The following is a 23,350-nucleotide window of genomic DNA, read 5'->3' as shown; positions in this document are numbered from 1 at the left end:
GGGTGTCAATAGTGGCCTTCTGGACAGCAGTCAGGTCGGCAGTCTTACCCATGATTGGGGTTTTGAGTGATAAACCAGGCTGGGAGTTTTAAAGGCCTCAGGAATCTTTTGCAGGTGTTTAGAGTTAACTCGTTGATTCAGATGATTAGGTTCATAGCTCGTTTAGAGACCCTTTTAATGATATGCTAATTTTGTGAGATAGGAATTTTGGGTTTTCATGAGCTGTATGCCAAAATCATCCGTATTAAGACAATAAAAGACCTGAAATATTTCAGTTAGTGTGCAATGAATCTAAAATATATGAATGTTAAATTTTCATCATGACATTATGGAAAATAATTAACTTTATCACAATATGCTAATATTTTGAGAAGGACCTGTAAGACAGATATCTCAAATGTGTCAAGCCACTGTCAATGTTAATGTTGCACTTCCTGTAGCGGAAACGGCATGGCGCTCTTATTGTGAAATGCCATGCAAGCTATTTCCGGTTAGTGTTAACAGTAACTTCGCACAATGGCCGATAAAAGGTCAGTTTAAACTAATTACGACACATATTTGTGCAGAGATAACACTCTGGCAGCTGTACTGAACCCAGACAATGAACATAAAAGTGTTAGTCAACATGAACATAATGTATTTACACCCAAACTGCAGGCGCCTTTGTGCTAGTAGCTAATCAGCAGGCGCAGGTACTGAGCCGACCCAGCCGTCATTTAGGGTAAGGAAGTTCTGGACCTTCATTTGCAGCAGTTAAAGAATATCTAATTCAATCCTTAATTATACTCGTCATTCACGCACACGTTACGCTAACTAGTATTCAAGTCTCCCACAACTGTAGCCTCACATTAGATTTCTTACACAAAGTTAAACAGTGACGTCACTAACACTGCGACCAATCCCCTGAGCGAGATCACCCTGAAAGCCCCTATTCTGATGACCAGTTAACTAGAAGCACTTTAACAATAACTGAGTACTATAACTGGTGACTTTGGGGCTTTTTCTACACAGGGGTACATGTTCATTGTACTGTGGATGAAACAGGATATGGTTTTTTCCATCAACCACCTGTGCTGCCAAATTTGTACCATTCTTGAATTGTTCGAGGACTATATATGGCTCCCAGGCCCCACTTTGGACACCCCTGCTCCAAACTATTCATCTTCCCTCAAACTAACTGCTAGATGTTTGAAACTTGGACACAGTGGTTTCAACAGGACAATGGTCCCACTGATACATCCAGAGTGGTTTTGGACTGGCTAAAGCAGGCTAGCGTTAAGCCTCTGGGATGGTGTTGAATTTTTATTAACTCCAAGTTTAAGGAATCTGTCTGCTTCATAAACTCCACCATTTGTGATGAAGAACAGTCACAGATGCAGCCAGAGTGATGCCAAAAGCTTGTTGTTGCTTCACCTGCTGAGAAGCTTCTATCTGAATATTTGTAGCTTGTATGTACAATTTTGACCATATGTGGATCAGAGAAAATCTATAATAATTCAAATTTAGCTCCCAATTCTTGGTTTAAAAAAACATTAAAGTTACCTGTTGTTTGGTCATTCCACCTTTGAAAAGAACAGTTCAGCTGCATCATAACATATCATATGAGCCTATGGTGTGTAAACATCTGACTGGAGCTGGATATTTGGCTCTGCAGGGCGATGCGGCGGCCTCGCTGTGGCCTCCCTGATAGAAGACCTGAGGAGGCCATTAACAAGGCGAGGAAGAAGCGCTACGCCCTCACAGGGCAGCGATGGGATAAAGAACACATCACTTACAGGTTTCCTTCCCTGAAAATCAAACCTAAAACCAACATATAAGTGCAATGTTTCCATTTCTAGTTGTGATAACCAGCTCTCTTCCACTTCCAGTATAATAAAGCAGCAGATCCCATACTTACTGGGTGAGGAGCGGACCTATGACGCGATCCGCAGGGCCTTCGATGTGTGGACACATGCAACGCCGCTCACCTTCAAGGAGATGCCTGCAGGAAGCAGCATCAACAGCAGCCATGCAGAGCTCAGCGACATCCTGCTCCTCTTTGCTTCTGGTTTCCATGGTGATATGTCTTTATTTGATGGCGAGGGCGGGTCGCTGGCCCACGCTTACTATCCTGGACCAGGAATAGGCGGAGACACACACTTTGATGCTGATGAGCCGTGGACACTGGACAACGAGAACCAGAATGGTGTGTTTTTATATGGTTCTGATCAGCTTTGCTGCATCCTGACTGTTTCTTGGTCGTTACAGATGTTGGGATTATGATTATTGATTAATTAATATTTATCAATAATTATAATTAAAAATCATAATTTGCACGGTGGAGCAGTTGGTAGCACTGTTGCCTTGCAGCAAGAAGGTCCTGGGTTCAATTCCCAGCCATGGAGTTTGCATGGAGTTTGCATGTTCTCTCCGTGCATGCGTGGGTTCTCACCGGGTACTCCGGCTTCCTCCCACAGTCCAAAGACATGCCTGTTAGGTTAATTGGTCTCTAAATTGCCCTTAGGTGTATGAATGAGTGTGTGCATGGTTGTTTGTGTGTTGCCCTGTGATGGACTGGCGATCTGTCCAGGGTGAACCCTGCCTCTCGCCCATAGACTGCTGAAGATAGACACCAGCTCCCCCGCGACCCACTATGGAATAAGCGGTAGAAAATTACCGACTGACTAATTTCTTAACCAAAATCGTCATTTATGAATCGAAACCAGAGATGTCTTCTGGTGTTGTAATTGTGGCTCAACGCCGAAACGTGGGGAACTTTAACCTTATTTTGACTGACAAATCACTTTTGCACAAAATAAAGACAAACCTCCTTCTCTTTATCTGCGTGAAAATTTATTAACCCAATCAGCCTGATACAATCAACTCTTCGATTAAATAATCTTCACCAACTCAAACATGCAAAGTTCTACACAGAAATGGGTAAAATATCTAACTAAACAAAATAAAGCAAAACAGCAGTATGGGATCAACCAGCAGTTATGGCAAAAGTGATAATATGACAAAGGAATATAGTGTTGAACGACGCTTTGGTTGCGACCCTCCAAAAGTATAGCACGGGCAGTCATAAACCTTCCCCCAGCAAGGTTGTAAAACTCAGCCCACACAAAGCAACATAAACCCTTTTGGCAGCAAACCAGTAAAACATGAAGTTGAAGACAAAGAAAATGGTTGATTTTCACCATAAGGTTATTATAGCAGTCCAGGTTCACAGCACACCTGCGCTCAGATGTTCGTACAGTAAAAGCACAATCTTGCGAGACTCGGCTGTCTCAAAAATCAACAGTAATCACGTTTCAAAAGAACAATGGCATGCACATACAATTCAGAACACATTAGACTCTAAGAAGCGATTCTACATCGCACTAAATCTCCTCTATCCTGCCCAAGTTATTCCTAATAAAGAAATAGAAATAAAAGGTGGATTTTACTTGTTGAAGTCTTCCTTCTGGGGCGGCGAGTGAGAGGAATAAAGGGGTTGAAGAGCTCCTGCTCGTCCGCAATTAAACTCCAAGAAAGTGGTCAATCTCCGTCCTTTGGCCTCCTTGGCAAAAAGGAAAAATATGATCTGACCGTCAGCAGTCGACTAGAACCAAGCAAGGAGGGAAAGTTGCGTCTCCTTGAAACTCCGTGGTTTTTGGTTACGTGTTAAACTCATGTCTTCGATCGGCAAAGTGAAATTTCTGGCCTTCTTATTCCAGGAACCTCTTTCATGAATTTTTCTTTGGCCAACGAAGGAGAATAAATGAAGACTCCACGTTGGAGCTCTTCTTCTCCAGAGAGAGATGCTTCAGATGTTGGTCTGGTTTCCAGCATGAAAATTGCTTCTTTCTAACGTTCGCGTTCCTATATCACCTCCTGTGACGTCAGACCTGCGACGGCCCCGTCATATCAGCCGCAGTGGCCGCTAGGTTTTGTAGGACAGACTATCTTGCGGTACAAAATGGCCGATGATGTTGGAAAGGCATAGTGGCGTCCAGCAACGTGCAAATGCTCCAATATTCAGCAGACAAGTGGTCCAACACAGATTTCATCCTGACACAATCTAAATTTCATTTGATGAAAATGTTTTTTATTGTTTGGTTTATCACCTGTTCTGACATACTAATACCGGTCCTACAGGTATAGACCTCTTCCTTGTTGCAGTGCATGAGCTCGGCCACGCTCTGGGTCTGGAACATTCAGATAATCCCAGTGCAGTGATGGCTCCTTTCTACCAGTGGATGGACACACAGAACTTCTTCCTGCATGAGGACGACATCAGAGGAATCCAGCGCATATATGGTAAGACTTTAATAACAAAACAGTTATTAAAGATGCAAACAAATAGTGAAGAGCCCCTGGAGCTCAGCAGGTAAAACAGGTCCTGCTTTAGTAAGACGGTCTGTGGCTTCCTGGTTTCTTCTTTCTCCTGTCAACATTTTGAAATGTTTTTGGAAAACTGCTCTGTGACAAATGTTTTTACCTTTCATCATTTCTTGAATAAAGTGTTTTGGTAATTATAAATCAGGGCAACACAGATTACATGTAAGGATCCTCAAGGATCCATTCTGGTGAGTCTTTTATTTAACATTGACATGCTCACCCTAGCTCAGATACTGGATCATTACGACATTTCTTACCATAAATATTCTGATGACAAATAATTTTACCTTTCCTTCACCATTTGAGCACAGTCCTTTACAATTACAGAGTCAAGTTTAGAAATCAGAACTAGACTCAATGAAGCTAAAGGCCACAGAACATACAAGAGCATAGTGTCATCATAGACTCAGACCGGACCTTGACCAATCAAATGAAGTTCATCAATAATCTGTCTACTAGCACCTTAAAAAACTTGCCATACCAAGCGTTTGCTATGAAACTAGGCATGTTTTTATTTGGTGTCTTTACTGGTTTCTGTAAAAGAAAAATCAATCAGGCAGAGCCTGCCCAACACAAGGAAAATTAATTATCCTGCAGAGGTTCATGAGGTCAGATGAAGGAGGTTATATCAGACTTGCATCACATCAGGATCTTTGACTGAATAAGGCTGCAAAAGAAGATCTGTGTAGCTCAGACAAAACAACGGACTTTAGCGGAGCAGAGTGTCATGCTTTATCAGGTTCTCATCGGTCTGAGTCAAAGGATGTCGTTGATTTTTGATATATATATATGTGTTATGATTTATAGCATACAAAGTTTGCGTATCATGACATTTTGGTATTAATTCTACAAAGTTCATCAGAATCAGCTTTATTGCCAAGTTCGTTCATACAAACAAGGAACTTGACTCCGGTACACTTTGCTCTTTTGTTCTGTTTTTGTATTACAGAATATAAATATTTACAATATACACATAAATAAAAAGGTACATTTGTAACATCTGTTGCTGTTGTTTTGTACTCTATTGAATGTTCATCAGAGAAACAGCCTGGGGGAAGAAACTGTCTCTGTGGCGGCTGGTTTTAGTAAACAGTGCTCTGTAGCGCCACCTGAAGGTAAAACTCTAAACAGTTTATGTGCAGGGTGTGTGGGGTCTGCAGAGATTTTAGCAGCTCTTTTCCTGACCCTTGACCTGTATAAGTCCTGGATGGAGGGAAGGTTAGCTCTGATTATTCTCTCTGCAGTCCTGATTATTCGTTGTAGTCTGGACCTGTCCTGTTTTGTGGATGAACCAAACCACACTGAGATGGATGAAGATATGACAGACTGAATGATGGCAGTGGAGAAGATGACCAGCAGCTCCTGTGGAAGGTTGATCTTCTTGAGTTTCCTCAGGAAGTACAGTCTCTGCTGGGCCTTCTTTCAAACAGTGTCTATGTGTGAAGACCATCTCAGGTCCTCAGAGATGGTGGTTCCTAAGAACCTGAAGTGGTCCACGGCCGATACAGTGTTGTTGAGGATGGTGAGGGGGGTGTATGGGGGTGGTGTTCTCCGAATGTCCACCACCATTTCCACAGTCTTGACCGGGTTGAGTTCAAGGTAGTTCTGACTCCACCAGTGTACCAGCCGATCCACCTGCTGTCTGTATGCAGACTCATCACCGTCCTGGATCAGTCCAATGACAGTGGTGTCGTCTGCAAACTTCAGGAGTTTCACGGACGAGTCCAATGAGGTGCAGTCATTTGTGTACAGAGAGAAGAGGAGTGGAGATAGAACACACCCCTGGGGGGCACCAGTACTTATTGATCTGGATCGGGAGAAGATGCTCCCCAGTCTCACCTGCTGCTGTCGGTCCATCAGGAAGCTGTTGATCCACTGACAGGTGGAGGCTGGGACGTTGAGCTGGGTGAGCTTCTGGTGGAGGATGTCTGGTATGATGGTGTTGAAGGCCGAGCTGAAGTCTACAAACAGGATCCTGGTGTACGTCCCTGGATGGTTGAGGTGTTGCAGGATGAAGTGTAGACCTAAGTTAACAGCATCATCTGCCGACCTGTTTGCTCGGTAAGCAAACTGCAGGAGGTCCAGCAGGGGGCCTGTGATGTCTTTCAGGTGCTTCAACACCAGCTGCTCAAAGGACTTCATGACCGCAGACGTCAGGGCTACAGGCCTGTAGTCATTTAATCCTAGGATGGTGGGTTTCTGGGGAACCGGGATGATGGTGGATCGTTTGAGGCAGGAGGGGACCTCACATTTCTCCAGTGATTTGTTGAAGATCCTTGTGAAGATCGGAGTGAGTTGATTTGCGCAGGCTTTCAGGCATGATGGGGAGATGTTATCAGGTCCTCCAGCTTTCTTTGTTTTCATGCGCTGAAAGAGCCTGTTTACATCTTCCTCGGAGATCTTTAGTGCAGGTAGAGGATCTGAAGGTAGGGGGTTGGTTGCTTTATGGGAAGAACTTGTTCCTGAATGGGATGTGGAGGAGATGGTTTGAGGTGTGAATGGCTTCTTGTCATGTCTGCAGTAGAAGCCATTCAGATGGTTGGCCAGGAGACGACTCTGTTCAGGATGGGTGGAGGGGCTCTTGTAGGCAGTCAGGTTTCTCAGACCGGTCCATACAGCTGAAGTGTCACCAGAAGAAAGGATGTTCTTCAGCTTCTCACTGTAGCTTCTCTTGGCTGCTATGATCTCCTTTGTAAGTCTGTTCCTGGCCTGCCTGTACCGCGTCCAATCTCCACTGCTGTGAGCAATATTCATATTTTCTTTTTAAATATGCTTGAAGTTCATTTCACACTGTCGTGTCAGGAAGATTTCTTGGAGTGGCCCCCAATACAGACAGGCAGGCAGATGCAGCATGGTGAGTAAAACAGTTTTATTACAGAAAAAGAGAAAACTTCAAGCCAGACATGGAATAGCAGAAGTAGGCACGGACAAAGGTGGGCATGGTATGAGCAAAACAGTATTCACCAGCGAGGAGCAAACAGAACTGAGGAGCATAAATAGTACAACAACTGATTGGCAAAACGCAGGTGGACTGAATGAAGCTAATTGGACTGGGGAGCAGGCATGAAAACACAATATGAACATGAAACTAGATCTAACAGAAATAACTCAAACAGTACCAAGAACACAACTAAAGAAATAAATGCAATACAACATGAACCAAGAGAAAACAATCAAATAATCAAAAAATGGACGCAAATGAAAACCAGAAACACTAGAGAACCGTGACAAGTCCTTTGTTGTTGTGTCCCAAGCTATCGTTGGCTTTTACCCAAACTATTTCTGCTTCCACACAGTAAAGAAAAAGTAGATGTTAAAAACATCCAGCTGTTTCAGTCATGTGAAAACAATGAGAAAAAGTTTCCCTAAAAGTATGCAGTGGGCTCCTTTACGAACTGAACAAGACAAAGGATGTGAGTCTAAACTGAACCTGATGCAGCTGCTTTTCATCTGTTACATGGAAATGCTTTAATTTGGTTTTTGGTTATTCCTTCACAGCTTCACAGTGGAGGTTCTCTCTAACGTCACTTTGTCCTTAGATTTATCCTGGAGAGCCCGCGGAAAGATTCTCTAATATTTAATGGGACTGATTTGAAATATATAGTAAATATGGCGATAGATTCAGGGAGAATTTGAAGCCAACATTGCGGAGGAACCTCTTCCTTCTGTTCTGTCATCAGACTATTTTTCTCCTGATTTTTGCAGACGGTGACCTTTTAAAGTCTACTGTCAACAACCTTTACAGCACAAAACACTGGAGTTACAGAATGAGCAGCCAACTGCATTTTGAGGCACATACTTCCTTTTGTGGAGACAAACGGGAGCCTTGACTCCATTCGCCTGCTGGGCATCTGTTGGTTGTTTGTCCTTATTTTAGTTGCTGCGCAGACTTATTAGAAATTGTATTCACAAAAAATTGCAACTGCAAAAAGAGGTCAACTGCATATGGTGTGCATAAATCACGTGTGTGATCATAACACACATGTTTACAATAAGCTTCAGTTCCTTGTAACACTATTCATATCCTGTGATCCACATTCAGCAACGTTCCAGCCAGAGCGTTTTAAGGAAGATTTTATTTGATAGACCAACAAAAATAAAAATGTTTTACAGTTTCTATTTTTTTACTAATAAAATCTGAAAAGTGTGGTGTGCATTTGTATTCAGCCTCCCTAAATCAGTACTTTGTAGAACCCCCCCTGAGCTGCAGGTCCAGCAGCAGGTTTTTTGGGTAGACCAGCTTTAAATGGAGGCTTACATTTCTGCCCATTCTTCTTTGTAAAACAGCTCAAACTCGGTCAGACTGGATGGAGAACCTCAATGAAGACCAGTTTTTAATTCTTGCCAGAGATTCTCAGTTGGTCTTAGGTCTGGACTTTGACTAAGCCATTCTAACCCATGTGTATACTTTGATCTAAACACCTTTATTGTAGCTCTGACTGTTTGTTTAGGGTCATTGTTCTGCTGGAAAGTGGACCTCCACCCTAGACTCTACTCTTCTGCACCCGCAAGGCAAGGCAAGTTTATTTATATAGCACAGTTCAGTAGCAAGACAATTCAAAGTGCTGTACATGGAAAAAAAGGAAAAGAGACATAATAGGAAAAGTACTTTACAGTGGAATAAAGGTAATTAAAAATGAGCACAAATAATTAAGAGAATACTCGCACTCATACTCGTCGTCTTCCGCTTATCCGGGACCGGGTTGCGGGGGCAGCAGACTCAGCAAAGACACCCAGACGTCCCTCTCTCCAGACACCTCCTCCAGTTCCTCCGGGGGGAGCCCAAGGCGTTTCCAGGCCAGCCGAGAGACATAGTCCCTCCAGCATCCCCTGGGCCTCCTCCCGCTGGGACGTGCCTGGAACTCCTCCCGAGGAAGGCGTCCAGGAGGCGTCCGTTATAGATGCCCGAGCCACCTCAACTGACTCCTCTCGTTGTGGAGGAGCAGCGGCTCTACTCCGAGCTCCTCCCGGATGGCCGAGCTCCTCACCCTATCTCTAAGGGAGTGCCCGGCCACCCTACGGAGGAAGCTCATTTCAGCCGCTTGTATCCGGGATCTCGTTCTTTCTGTCATGACCCAAAGTTCATGATCATAGGTGAGGGTAGGAACGTAGACCGACTGGTAAATTGAGAGCTTTGCTTTTCGGCTCAGCTCTCTCTTCACTACAACGGACCGGCACAGTGCCCCCATTACTGTGGCAGCCGCACCGATCCGTCTGTCAATCTCCCGCTCCTCCACTTGAGGCAGGAACTCCCCTCCAACCTGAAGAGGACAAGCCACCCTTTTCCGGTCGAGAACCACGTCCTCGGACTTGGAGGGGCTGATCTTCATCCCGGCCAGGTCTTGGCTAGAGGGGGCCAGCAGGACCACGTCATCTGCAAAAAGAAGAGACAAAATCCACTGGTCCCCAAACCAGACCCCCTCCGGCTCTTGGCTGCGTCTAGATATCCTGTCCATAAAAGTTATGAACAGGACCGGTGACAAAGGGCAGCCCTGCCGGAGTCCAACATGCACCAGGAACAGGTCCGACTTAGTGCCGGCAATGCGGACCAAACTCCTGCTCCGCTTGTACAGAGACCGGATGGCCCCTAATAAAGGGCCCCCGATTCCATACTCCTGGAGCACCCCCCACAGGGCATCACGAGGGACACAGCCGAATGCTTTCTCCAGGTCCACAAAACACATATGGACCAGTTGGGCAAACTCCCATGAACCCTTGAGTACCCTGTAGAGGGTATAGAGCTGGTCCAGTGTTCCACGGCCGGGACGGAAACCACACTGCTCCTCCTGAAGCCGAGGTTTGACTATCGGCCGGACTCTCCTCTCCAATACCCTGGCGTAGGCCTTACCAGGGAGGCTGAGAAGTGTGATCCCCCTGTAGTTGGAACACACCCTCCGGTCACCCTTCTTATGAAGGGGGACCACCACCCCAGTCTGCCAGTCCAGAGGCACTGTCCCCGACCGCCACGCAATCTATTTTATCACAAAAGGAACTAGAAATGATTGTCCATGCGTTTATTTCTTCTTGTTTAGACTACTGTAACAGCCTTTTAGCAGGTCTGAGTAAATCCTTCATGGCTTGAGGAGATCCTCGAAGTACTCCTTCCACCGCCCGATAATGTCCCCAGTCGAGGTCAGTAGCCTCCACGCCCACTGTAAACAGTGTTGGCGAAGCACTGCTTCCCCCTCCTGAGGCGCAGGACGGTTTGCCAGAATCGCTTCGAGGCCAACCCGTCGTCCTTCTCCATGGCCTCACCGAACTCCTCCCAGGCCCGAGTTTTTGCCTCTGCCACCGCCAGGCCGTGGCACGTTTGGCCTCACGGTACCCGTCAGCCGCCTCAGGAGTCCCACAAGCCAGCCACAGCCGTTAGGACTCCTTCAGCTTGACAGCGTCCCTTACTGCCGGTGTCCACCACAGGGTTCGGGGACTACAGTCATGACAGGCACCACAGACCTTACGGCCGCAGCTACGGGCAGCAGCATTGACAATACATGTGGAGAACATGGTCCACTTGGACTCTATGTCTCCAACATCCCCCGGAATCTGGTAAAGCTCTCCCGGAGGAGGGAGTTGAATACGTCCCTGGCCGAGGTCTCTGCCTGACGTTCCCAGCAGTCCCTCACTACGCGCTTGGGCCTGCCAAGTCGGTCCGGATTTCTCCTCCTTCAGCGGATACAACTCACCACCAGGTGGTGATCAGTGGACAGCTGAGCCCCTCTCTTCACCCGAGTGTCCAAAACATGCGGCCGAAGGTCTGATGATACGACAGCAAAGTCGATCATCAACCTCCTGCCTAGGGTATCCTGGTGCCAAGTGCACTGATGGACACCGTTATGTTTGAACATGGTGTTCATTATGGACAATCCATGACTAGCACAGAAGTCCAATAATGAAACATCGCTCGGATTCAAATCGGGGAGGCCATTCCTCCCGATCACGCCTCTCCAGGTGTCACTGTCATTTTCCACATGGGCGTTGAAGTCCCCCAGCAGAATAATGGAGTCCCCGGGAGGGGCACTATCCAGCCCCCCCGACAGGGACCCCAAGAAGGCCGGGTACTCTGCACTACCGCTTGGACCGTAGGCCAAAACGACAGTCAGTGACCTATCCCCAACCCGAAGGCGCAGGGATGCGACCCTCTCATCCACTGGGGTAAACCACAACACTAGACGGCTGAGCTGGGGGACAAAAAGCAAACCCACACCAGCCCGCCGCCTCTCCCCGTGGGCCACTCCAGAGTAGAAGAGAGTCCAGCCCCTCTCTGTGCGTGGAGGCGAGCCCGACTATTTCTAGTCGATATCTCTCGACCTCCCACACAAGCTCAGACTCCTTCCCCCCCAGCAAGGTAATATTCCACGTCCCTAGAGCCAGCCTAAGCATCCAAGAATTGGGCCGCCGAGGTCTCCATCTTCTTCCGCCGCCCAATCCTCTTTGCACGGTCCCTCACGGTTCGCCCTGCAGGTGGTGGGCCCACTGGGGGATGGCTACGCATCTCTCGTTCGGGCTCTGCCCAGCAGGGTCCCTTGAGGAAATAACCCAGCCACCAGGCTTTCTCTGACGAGTCCCGACCCCAGGCCTGGCTCCAGGTTGGGACCCCATCTCCGCCGTACCGGGCGACGTCACGTGCCTCAATATAATGGTCCTTATGAGGGTGTCTTGAAAGAATAAAAATAATTAAAATGATAAGATAATAAAAAAGAGAATACATTTTAAATTAATGATAAAATGATAATAAAATGAAAGGAAAGTTGGACTGAAAACATGACTAATAATGTTTAGATGGCCCAACAAAGGCCACTCTAAACAAATAAGTTTTTAATCTTGATTTAAAGCAACTTAGGGTTTCGGTGCTTTTCCAGTTTTCTGGCAGTTTATTCCAGATTAGTGGAGCATATGAACTAAAAGCTGCTTCTCCATGTTTGGTTCTGGTTCTGGTTCTGCAGAATAGATTTGAGCCAGAAGACCTGAGAGGTCTGGCTGGTTGATCCACTGACAACAAGTCTGTAATGTATTTTGATGCTAAGCCATTCAGTGATTTATAGACTATCAGAAGTATTTTAAAGTCTATTCTCTGAGCTACAGGGAGCCAGTGTAAGGACTTTAGAACCAGGCCGATGTTCTCCACTTTCTTAGTTCTAGTGAGGACGCGGGCAGCAGCGTTCTGGATCAACTGCAGCTGTCTGATCCACTTTTTAGGCAGACCTGTGAAGACACTGTTGCAGTAATCAATTCTACTAAAGATGAACGCATGAATTAGTTTTTCAAGGTCCTGCTGAAACATTAGTCCTTTAATCCTGGAGATGTTCTTTAGGTGATAGAAGGCCGATCTTGTTACTGTCTTTATGTTCCTCTGAAGGTTCAGGTCTGAGTCCATCACTACACCCAGGTTTCCAGCCTGACTGGTGGTTTCTAGCTGTATTAACTGAAGCTGTGTGCTAACTTTTAAACGCTCTTCCTTTGGTCCAAAGATTATTACTTCAGTTTTGTTTTGATTCAGTTGAAGATAGGCAGGTTTTCTCTGACCAGCTTCCCTGTTCCTGCTAACGATGTCTTGGTAGGTCTGCAGTTGGTCCATTCTCTCTCCATGTTTAGATGATGGATTGAACAGAGCTCTGTGAGATGTTCAAAGCTTGGGAAATAGCTCTAGAACCTAACCCTGCTTTAAACCTTTCCAGAACGTTCTCTTTGACCTGTCTGCTGTGTTCCTTGGTCTTCATGATTCTGGTTGTTCTCTAATGTTCTCTAAAGAACCTTTGAAGCCAGAAACAGAACATCTACATGTAGGTGACTTCTGAAGGCTGTTGGCTGCTCTGGATTTTATTTAGGGGTATCAGATGCAGAACAGTTTGTAAATTGTATTTGTGGAAACATTTTAATACCCTGCACAGTTTTACCAGTTCTGCTTTATTTTGTGTTGGTTTGACACAAGAATCCCAGTGAAATGCACTGGAACAGGACCAAATGTGCAAAAGTCTAAAGGGTGTGAAATGTTTCACAGAGATCTGTATAAGTTCACCATCATGGTGACATTAATGTGTCTCTGGTCTAAGCATGTATGTTGCTTAAATGACCTGATTCAGTGGCCAAATCAACACATTAACAGAATTGTGGTCTTAACAAACCATCATTAATGACCATGTAGTTAATTTAGGGCTCATAAATAAATGTTCACATGGTGCAGGAGCTGAAAGTCTCCTTCAGTTGAATGTGACGCCATCAGCTGTCCTCACAGCGATTATATGACAGCCTGTCTCTGTGTGTTTTCTTTTCTTAGTAACCAGCAGAGCAGCACAGACACGATCAGTTCACTCAGCTTCAATACAGGTCCTTCTCAAAATATTAGCATATTGTGATAAAGTTCAGGAATTTGGGGTTTTCATGAGCTGTATGCCAACATCAACCGTATTAAGACAATAAAAGACCTGAAATATTTCAGTTAGTGTGCAATGAATCTAAAATATATGAATGTTAAATTTTCATCATGACATTATGGAAAATAATGAACTTTATCACAATATGCTAATATTTTGAGAAGGACCTGTAGATTCATGGAGATGCCTGTTGCTCTGCAGCCATTCATGTCTTTACTTCCACCGAGCCTGTTCGGGTCCTGTTGAGATTATGTCTGTGGATCTGGTGGAAGACGGATCCACAGGCAGAATGTGACTGACAAAATAATCCTCCAAGGTTTTGTTTTAAAGGTCCCAGTGAAAGGTTGAGGTGGTGAAGACGTCCTTCTGACACTGACCTGTGCTTTGAGTTTAATACTGCACAGAAGTTTAAAACCAGCCCTATTTATTTCCTCCTAATCAACCAGGCTTTTCTGTGCTGGTGATCAATCATTTTTTCACAAGAGTTTATGAAGTCCTTTCTAAGTTCGTCTTTGGACTTTTGCTGTTTTTTGCAGATTTGGTGCCATGTCTCTGTACCAGGCAATGTCAACCATTTGTGCAGTGTGTGTTTAAAAAGCAAAATGTGGACAAGAGGAGGATGAGAATAGAAGTGTAAACAATAGGGAAAAAACTGAAATGGTCTTTCAGCGTGTGCATGTCTAAGTTTTCTCAGGGTACTCCAGCTTCCTCCCACAGTCCACATACATGCAGGTTAGATTGACAGGCCTCTTAACTGCTTTTAGACATGGGTGTTACTGGTTGCAGGTCTCTGTAATGGACTGGCTCCAAGTCAGAATGCACCCTGCCACTCACTCTCTGACTGATGAAGAAAGGAACTATTTCTGCTGACAACTCATTCCCCGACAAATAATGTAGTGAAGACTTTGCTGCTGTTTTAGTCTCACTAAGGTTAATAAATGTGTATATCAGTTTGGATCAGTCCCTTTCTGTCATAATCTGCCTGTGTTTGGTGCTTTGAGTTTTGAGTACCGTTACTTTGCACTGCCATTGTCTTAATTTGCTTTATTTCAGTTAATTCAGGTTTATGAGATTCATTCTGGTATGTTAGATGTTTTAGTTTGTATAGATCTGTTTTCTTCATGTTATTTCGGTAGTCTAATTGTATATTTGTAATCTTAGATGTTTTCTGTTACCTCCCTGCTCATTTGTGTTAATTAGTCACTGTCCCTCAGTTGCCTTCAGTCTCCCTTCCACCAGCTGCTTCTCATTACCTTCTGATTAGCTTTCTTGGTTCATTGATCCATTCTCCACTTCCTCTGCATTTATACTCTCAGACTGTTTGCATTTTTTTTGCCATTTGAATTCTAGAATTGTGCTGCACAAGGTGGCAGCAGGTTGGAGTAGCTCTGTTACTTTTCATTCTAATTAATTCTCTTTAAGGACTCAAAATCTTCTTGTCATGGATAAAATTGATTTTTCTGGATGATTATCCTCTCCGGTATCGGATGCTGTACAGCAGGAAGGATTCATGCTGATTTTTGCCCTTTTACTTTTGGACAATTGTTATGATGCGTCACCATGGCAATGGGGTTGTTTTTTTACAATTTGGAACAGCTGATTAATATCTCAAAAGCTCAAATAATATTTCAACTACAACCCCAAATCCCTGATGAATTGAAAAGGAGGCGCCGTGGATGCAGAGCAGGAGCAAAGAGAAGAGAGAGAAGGAGGAAGTTCCAACCATGGGTTCTAATGAGCAATGTGAGATCGTTGGGAAACAAGTTGGATGAACTCCAAGCCCTACAAAGGACCCAGCCAGAGTATCGGGAATGCAGTATTATGTGTTTTACCGAGACCTGGCTGCAGGATCATATCCCAGACTCCAGCATATCTCTGCCAGGCTTTCTGACCATTCGAGCAGACAAAGATTTAAAGAGGAGCAGCAAAAGCAAAGGAGGTGGACTAGCAGTACTTGTGAACAACAGATGATGTTATCTTGGATATGTTACTGTGAAGTGTCGTCTCTGCAGTCCAGATATTGAACTGTTAGCAGTTAAGTTTTCATCCGTATTATATACCCAGAGTTTACCAGTGTTATTTTGGCAATAATTTATGTTCCACCTTTAGCTGTTGCCGACACTGCATGTGATGTCATCAGCTCAGTTGTTGCTAAGCTACAGACACAACACTCCAATACGTTTGTGGCAATATCTGGTGATTTTAACCATGCTTCACTCTCTGCTACACTTCCAATGTTTCAATAGTTTGTCTGCTGCTCTACCAGAGAAAACAAAACATTGGATTTGTTTTACGTAAATGTCAATGAGTACGATGAGTACAGGAAGGTGGTGGACCACTTTGTGGCATGGTGTGGAAACAATCATCTCATATTGAAAGTGAATAAAACTAAGAAGATGATGGTAGATTTTAGGAGAATCATGAATAGGTCAGACACTATTTCCATCATGGGAGAAGAAGTGGAGGTGGTGGAGGAGTATAAATACCCCGGTGTTCACCTGGACAACAGACTAGAGTGGAGATGCAACTGTGAAGCCATCTACAAGAAGGGACAGAGCACACTGCACTTCTTGAAGAAGCTTAGGACCTTTAGTGTTTGCAGCAAGATGCTGCATATCTTCTATAAGTCTGTTGTGGAGAGTCTGATCTCTTCTACCATCATCTGCTGGGGAAGCAGCATCAGAACCAGGGACTTAAAAAATCTCAACAAGCTGATAAAGAAGGCTGGTTCTGTTCTGGGGACTCCTCTGGAACATCTGGAGATCATTGTGGAAAGAAGGATTCTTCATAAAATGAAGAACATTATGGAGAACCCTGAGCATCCTCTTCATGAGACTGTCCTACAACAACAGAGTGTCTTCAGTCAGAGGCTTCTTCAGATCTGCTGTAAGACGGAGCGCTACAGGAGATCCTTCCTGCCCACAGCCATCAGCATCTACAACGGCTCTTTGAGGAAACCTTCATAATATGAGCTATAACAACATTTAATTTCCCTTTGGGATTAATAAAGTATTTTTGAATTTGAATTAAATTGAATTGAATTGTTCCCCACTGGTTCCTCCTATTCACTACCGTAATGTCTACTTGCTCTGTGCTTTTGTTCCAAGCCCGCTTGCTGTCGGTTTGCCTTATTTAATTAAAAGGAAGATTCTACTCACCATGTCCCAGCAACGCTCTTGTCTGCACATTGGTCCAGTAAAAATCTCACGCAATATGACATTTTCTGCTAAGAATGTTCTTATATCAGCATATGTTCTAAAACACTGCAGTTTAAAATTTAACTTAGTTTAAGTTTAGACTGAACTTGCAAAAATGAGCCAAAGTGAGTCCTTCTGAATCTGAGGTTTCCCCTTTCAGAATATATATTTTTACTTTCATTAAAGACCAAGAAATACAAAATTCAGGATGGAAGTTTGTACTGACAAATGTTTGGTTTAGTTTTTTTAAACCAAACCTTTGAGATTTTGTGTAATTATGCAAGAACTTTCTAACTTTTTTAATTTTCCCAGCCTGTATGTCTTGTTTTCAGTAATAAGCTCTTCTGGAAACATCTGTGAATCATCTGTTTCCTGTCTGTCAAACTGTTTTTATCAGATAAAGCAGTGAGAACAAATACTGTGTTTCTGGTAGATTGCTAGTAACAAAGGGCCTTCAGATAAAATTTAAAAATTTATTTTTCCCAAGTTGCATGTCGTGTGTCATTTATTAGGCTTAAAAGCCTTGTCTTCCTGAATGATTCATAGCTCAGAGTGTAGGGAGATGATGAACACCTGTCCATCCTTTGTCTATAACTGCTTAATCCTTGTAGGAAGTCAGGGGTCAGGGTACACCCTGTATGGGTCTCCAGTCCATCAGAGCGACACGCACTCAGACCTAAGGGAAAGTTAACATGGCCAAATAACCAAACATGTTTTGCTCTGTGGGTTGAAGCTGGAGTACCCAGAGTGAACCCACCCATGCACCAAGAGACCATGCAAAACACGTCCATGGAGGAACGACAAAGAAACTGAATGTTTAATGGGTTCAGAGATGTTCCTCCAGACCACCTTCACAGAAAAAAAGGAAATCTGGCTCCTAAAGCAATGTAGGATGACTTTGGTATGGAAGATACTTCTGGACTCTTCCTAAACCAGATCTTCAGTCTTCATGTTCCCTAAACTCTCGTTATTTCTCTCACAGGTTCTCCTCTAGCCACCGATGCTCCACCCACTTCTCCTCCCACTCCTGATGATGAACCTAATAACAACTCCCCCACCTTCCCCCCAGTTCCTGAAGATGACCCCATGTCCTTGTTGCCCACCCACTCCCTTCCTGAATCCTCTGACCCAACCGAAGGCAACCTGGATCCCCTACCCCAGCCGAATCCAAGCCCCACATTCCCTCGTGCCCTGCCCACATCTACCCCCACCAAGTCCGGGACTGAACCAGGACCCGAGCCGGAACCTGTCACCCCACTAGTTAGAAGGGATTTCCCACCTCCGCCCAGACCTCCTAAGGTGCCGGACAATGAGCCCCCCAGCATCTGTGATGGGGACTTCGATACGGTGACCATGCTGAGGGGGGAGATGTTTGTTTTCAAGGTGAGCAGTAATTTAAAAATCTAAAAAAGCTACACAGAAATCAAACAATTAACATTCCTTTGGTTGAATCTGTAGGGACGCTGGTTCTGGCGGGTTCGGAGGAACCGGGTCCTGGATAACTACCCCATGCCGATATCCATCTTCTGGAATGGTCTCCCTAATGACATTGATGCAGCCTATGAACGACACGATGGCAAATTTGTCTTCTTTAAAGGTAGAACCTTTAAGCAGCTTTCTCCACGTGCTTCCCTTTCACTGATGCCAGAGTGGAAAAGTTTCAGCGATCAACAAACACAAAATGAGGAGCGAAACACGAGGCTGTGCTTTGATTTGATTGAAAACAGTGCAAACGCAGCATTTTTCAGCACACAGCTTGATTCATGAGGAGCTTAGCTCACACAGAAATGTTTTAGTCTTTCAAAGTGAAAAAGAAAGTTCTCCTCTTGGCTAAGTGATTGCTGGCTAAAGACTGAGATGCAGTTTTGTGTTTGAGTGTGCGTGAGTTCCTTGAGTTCTCCCTGAATGAGACCTCTGCAGCGTGGCAGCTGTTGTTGAGCCAGAACCCTTCAGCTGAGCCCCAGAAGGTCTCAAGAGAGGGAGGTGAGGGATTGCATCACCCTCTTTCTCTGCTCTACTCAGCAAACAGCCGGGGCACATTTAGTTTGACAGATTGTTGATTTCTGATGAATTTTCTGGATTTCAGAAGCTTTCATTCACAAATTGATACTTTTCAGGCAGTGGAGCTGAGTTTTACTGAACTCTATTTGGTCGGTTTTTGCAGGAGTAGATATTTTTTGTCTCATAACCAGAAGGTTCTGAAATGCAAAGCTTTAGTTTTCCATATTCCTTTGAAACAGCACATTGAGTTTTTAGATTTAAAGGTTTTTTAGATTATTTATCTCATTGGCTGATCCTTCATCTTTTGTTCATTTAAAGCCTTTTTGTAGAAATGTACCAACCACTTGCCCAGAGATTGGAACCAGCCATTTTCCCTTAATTGGGTCTAATTGGTGATTGGCTGGTCGAATCATGAGATACATGCATCCAACCTCAGATCTTCCACCATTTTCAGTCTGCTGGTCAGACCATAAAGAAAACTGGAAATTGATATCAGTCAGAAAAGCTGCGTTTGTAGTTCTGTATGCAGAGCCAAAGAATATCGAGTAGGAGGAGATGGGGACCCATATGTCATTAGAACAGTGCTAGGCTGGGCCATAAATGTGCCAACTGATCACAAAGAAGGCATGAATGCTAGGGTCTACTTTCTCAAGTCAGATCACAGTCTGCTAACCTGAGAACGGTTTTGGAAATTTGATGACCCCACACAAGAGAACAATCTATCAATCAATGACCACAAGGTAATTAAGCTGACGGAAGATTTAGTCTCCAAAGAAGGCTCATGCTACACCCGAGACATAAGTTTTAAGGAAGTAAAATGTGACATTATCAAACAGTATCAATTTAGCAACGCACAGACTTCTACTACTGGAACACAGACTAACAAACAACATAGACCTAAAAGAGATGTAGAGGCTATCAAGTCAACCACTGACCAAAGGTATGCAGAAAAGGTCCCAACTTCGTCACCTGACCGCAACGATGGCAGGGTCTTGTACCTCCCACATCACCCAGTGACTCATCCACACAAGCCTGGAAAGGTACGGGTCATGTTTGACTGGGCAGCTAAGTACGCCAGGGTATCCCTCAACGATACTGTCCACCAGGGACCAGACCTGACAAATTATTAAATATGCTGATTTGCTTTTGATAAGGGACCAATGGTAAAATGGCAGACACTGAAGGCATGTTTAATCAGATACTAGTAGCTCTAGACCACAGAGATATCTTGCAGTTCCTGTGGTGGAAGGACACAGTTCCTAACAATGCTGTAGTTACATCCCGCATAACTTCACTCCTCTTTTGCAAGGTCCTGGAGTTTATTACGGATACTTTCATTAAAGCCTGAAAAATAAAAAGGTTTATAAGAGAAATTTGTCCTGGAGAAGCTTTTCTTGAAGCAGAACCTGTGGTCTGGTTTGAGATTTTGTTAAATCATCCAAGAGCTCGAATTTTCCAGCCTGAACAGAAAAGTTGCTAAAAAATAAATGAATAAATCAAATATGACTGATAAAATCATTATATTACTCAATGTTTTGCTCAGGATTTATGTACTGCTATAGGTGTGCAGTGCCTAGCAGATAATTAAATACTTAAGGACATCATGTTTAAGTTATGTATGGCTTTTATGTCCTTTATTTGGGTCACCAGGCCTTGCCCCCTGCCTTTATTTGTTCTGTCTCTGTGCTTAGAGAACTGGATGTCCTTTTGTCCTTCCAGATGATAGATATTGGCTGTTCAGGGAGGCAGACGTGCTGCCTGGGTACCCGCAGCCCTTGTATCAGTACGGGCGAGGAATTCCCACGCACAAGATTGATACAGCTATTTGGTGGGAGCCAAATGAGTACACATACTTCTTCAGTGGGGACAGGTACATAACACAACAATGAAGGTGAAGTAAAAATACTGTTGAACTGATTCAACAATGTGATTTATTGTTGTTTGTCTGCAGGTACTGGCATTACAACGAGGAGACTCGGACCACAGACCGCGACTTCCCCAAACCAATCAGCAGTTGGGGCAAGATCCCTCCCTCCCCCAGAGGAGCCTTCCTCAGTGATGATGGAGGTATTGGGCTGTTTCCAACCACTATTCTGGAGGAGTCATAAGCACAGCCGCTGTTTATAAGAGCAGAAATCTTTGTATTAAGTGTGGGAAGCTGGAAACCAGCATAAACAGACGAGAAGCAGAGGAAGGGAGAGATCGAAACATTTGCCTGGTGAATTAAAGTGTGTAAAAAAAAAAAATACATCAGAGGCTGGACAGGCTGAAGGAAGCAGAGCAGAGAGATGAAGAGGGCTCTGGTCTGCACTGTTCTGTATGCACTCCATCAGGTCTCTCCTCCACCCATGCTGCCTCTGCAAGCACCCAGCTTTCTACTGCAGGGCCAAATGTGCAGGCGGGGAAAATAAACAGTAAGATAAATGTGTGGTTCTTCACGTCACGCTCCTGTCACATCCACTAGACTCATTGGTTTATTGACAAGCCGATATAAATTTATTGCCTTAAGGCCACAACCTACAAACGGATGGTCTATTCAATTCATTTCAGTTTATTTATATAGCGCCAATTCACAACATATGTTGTCTCAAGGTTCTTCACAAAGTCAGGTTCAAACATTCCAATTAATTGTAATCATTGAACAGTTCAGTCAGATTCAGTTATTTATTCAAATTGGATAAAAAGTTTTTCTATCTAAGGAAACCCAGCAGATTTCATCCAGTCAGTGACTTGCAGCATTCACTCCTCCTGGATGAGCATGTAGAGACAGTGGACAGTCACTGGTGTTGACTTTGCAGCAATCCCTCATACTGAGCATGCATGTAGCGACAGTGGAGAGGAAAAACTCCCTTTTAACAGGAAGAAACCTCCAGCAGAACCAGAACCAGGCTCAGTGTGAGCGGCCATCTGTCACGACCGACTGGAGGTTTGAGAGAACAGAGCAGAGACACAAAGAGAACAAAGAAGCACTGATCCAGGAGTACTTTCTATGGGAAGGAAAAGTAAATGTTAATGGATGTAGCTCCTTTAGTCGTTTCATCTAGAAAGAAAGAACAGATAAACTCTGAGCCAGTTTTCAAGGATAGAGTCTGAAAGAGAGCACATAGAGTTAGTCAAAGTAGAAGCTCAGTCAGTAGCCATGTCTAGGAGAGAGAAAGGGTTAAACACTGAAAGACAGGGCCATGTGGATCATCTGTAGAAGGTGAGCATTAAGTGGTTGCCAGCAGAAGCTCAGACGATGCCCCTCTCCAGAAAGGTGTCACAGGTAGACACAGAGTCAGGCCATGTGTAGCTTCTAGGAAGAGAATAGAGAGAACATAGTTAAAAGCTGAAATAACAGCAAATAATGCAGAATTAGAGAGTAGTATGAGAATGTAGTGAAGAGAGTGAAAGTGGTCATTATGTCCTCCAGCAGCCTAAGCCTATAGCAGCATAACTACAGAGATAGCTCAGGATATCCTAAGCCAATCTAACTATAAGCTTTATCAAAAAGGAAAGTTTTAAGCCTAGCCTTAAAAGTAGACAGGGTGTCTGCCTCACGGACTAAAACTGGGAGCTGGTTCCACAGGAGAGGAGCCTGATAACTAAAGGATCTGCCTCCCATTCTACTTCTAGAGACTCTAGGAACCACCAGTAAACCTGCAGTCTGAGAACAAAGTGCTCTGTTTGGAACATATGGACCAATCAGATCTCTGATGTATGATGGAGCTAGATCATTAAGGGCTTTATATGTGAGGAGGAGAATTTTAAATTCTATTCTGGATTTAACAGGGAGCCAATGAAGGGAAGCTAAAATAGGAGAAATATGATCTCTCTTTTTAATTTTCATCAGAACTCTTGCTGCAGCATTTTGAATCAGCTGAAGGCTTTTAACTGCATTTTGTGGACATCCTGATAGTAAAGAATTACAATAGTCCAGCCTTGAAGTAACAAATGCATGGACTAGTTTTTCAGCGTCACTCCTGGACAGGATATTTCTAATTTTGGCAATGTTCTGGAGATGAAAGAAGAAAATCCTAGAAACCTGTTTAATATGAGATTTAAATGACATGTCCTGGTCAAAAATAACACCAAGGTTTTTTACTTTATTATCGGAGGTCAATTTAATGCCATCCAGGTTAAGTGATTGACTAAACAGTTTCTTTTTTAAAGACTCCAGTCCAAAGACGACAACTTCTGTCTTGTCTGAATTTAGAAGCAAACAATTTAACGTCATCCAAGTTTTTATATCTTCAAGACATGCTTGTAGTCTATCTAACTGGTTGGGTTCATCAGGATTTATGGATAAGTAAAGCTGAGTATCATCAGCGTAACAATGAAAAGTTATCCTATGCTGCCTGATAATTTGACCTATTGGAAGCATATATATAGTAAAGAGAATTGGCCCAAGTACTGAGCCCTGTGGTACTCCACAATTAA

At 44.1% G+C, this 23,350-nt stretch overlaps 1 protein-coding gene across 1 annotated transcript in view; it reads left to right on the top strand.

Annotated features, from left to right (window-relative positions):
- The window catches only part of LOC124855962 (matrix metalloproteinase-15-like), a 37,073-nt gene that overhangs the window by 5,985 nt on the left and 7,738 nt on the right, over window positions 1-23,350 (top strand). The window contains exons 3-9 of the mRNA XM_047346127.1: window positions 1,655-1,777; window positions 1,869-2,185; window positions 4,120-4,281; window positions 17,913-18,313; window positions 18,389-18,527; window positions 20,651-20,801; window positions 20,883-20,998. Of these exons, the coding sequence (XP_047202083.1) occupies window positions 1,655-1,777; window positions 1,869-2,185; window positions 4,120-4,281; window positions 17,913-18,313; window positions 18,389-18,527; window positions 20,651-20,801; window positions 20,883-20,998 (1,409 nt within the window). The remainder of the gene's footprint in view (window positions 1-1,654; window positions 1,778-1,868; window positions 2,186-4,119; window positions 4,282-17,912; window positions 18,314-18,388; window positions 18,528-20,650; window positions 20,802-20,882; window positions 20,999-23,350) is intronic.

This window comes from Girardinichthys multiradiatus, chromosome 2, assembly GCF_021462225.1.
Source record: "Girardinichthys multiradiatus isolate DD_20200921_A chromosome 2, DD_fGirMul_XY1, whole genome shotgun sequence".
Lineage (NCBI taxonomy): Eukaryota > Metazoa > Chordata > Actinopteri > Cyprinodontiformes > Goodeidae > Girardinichthys > Girardinichthys multiradiatus.
The sequence above is the reverse complement of the archived record's forward strand: the minus strand, read 5'-3'. Positions and strand labels throughout refer to the sequence as shown.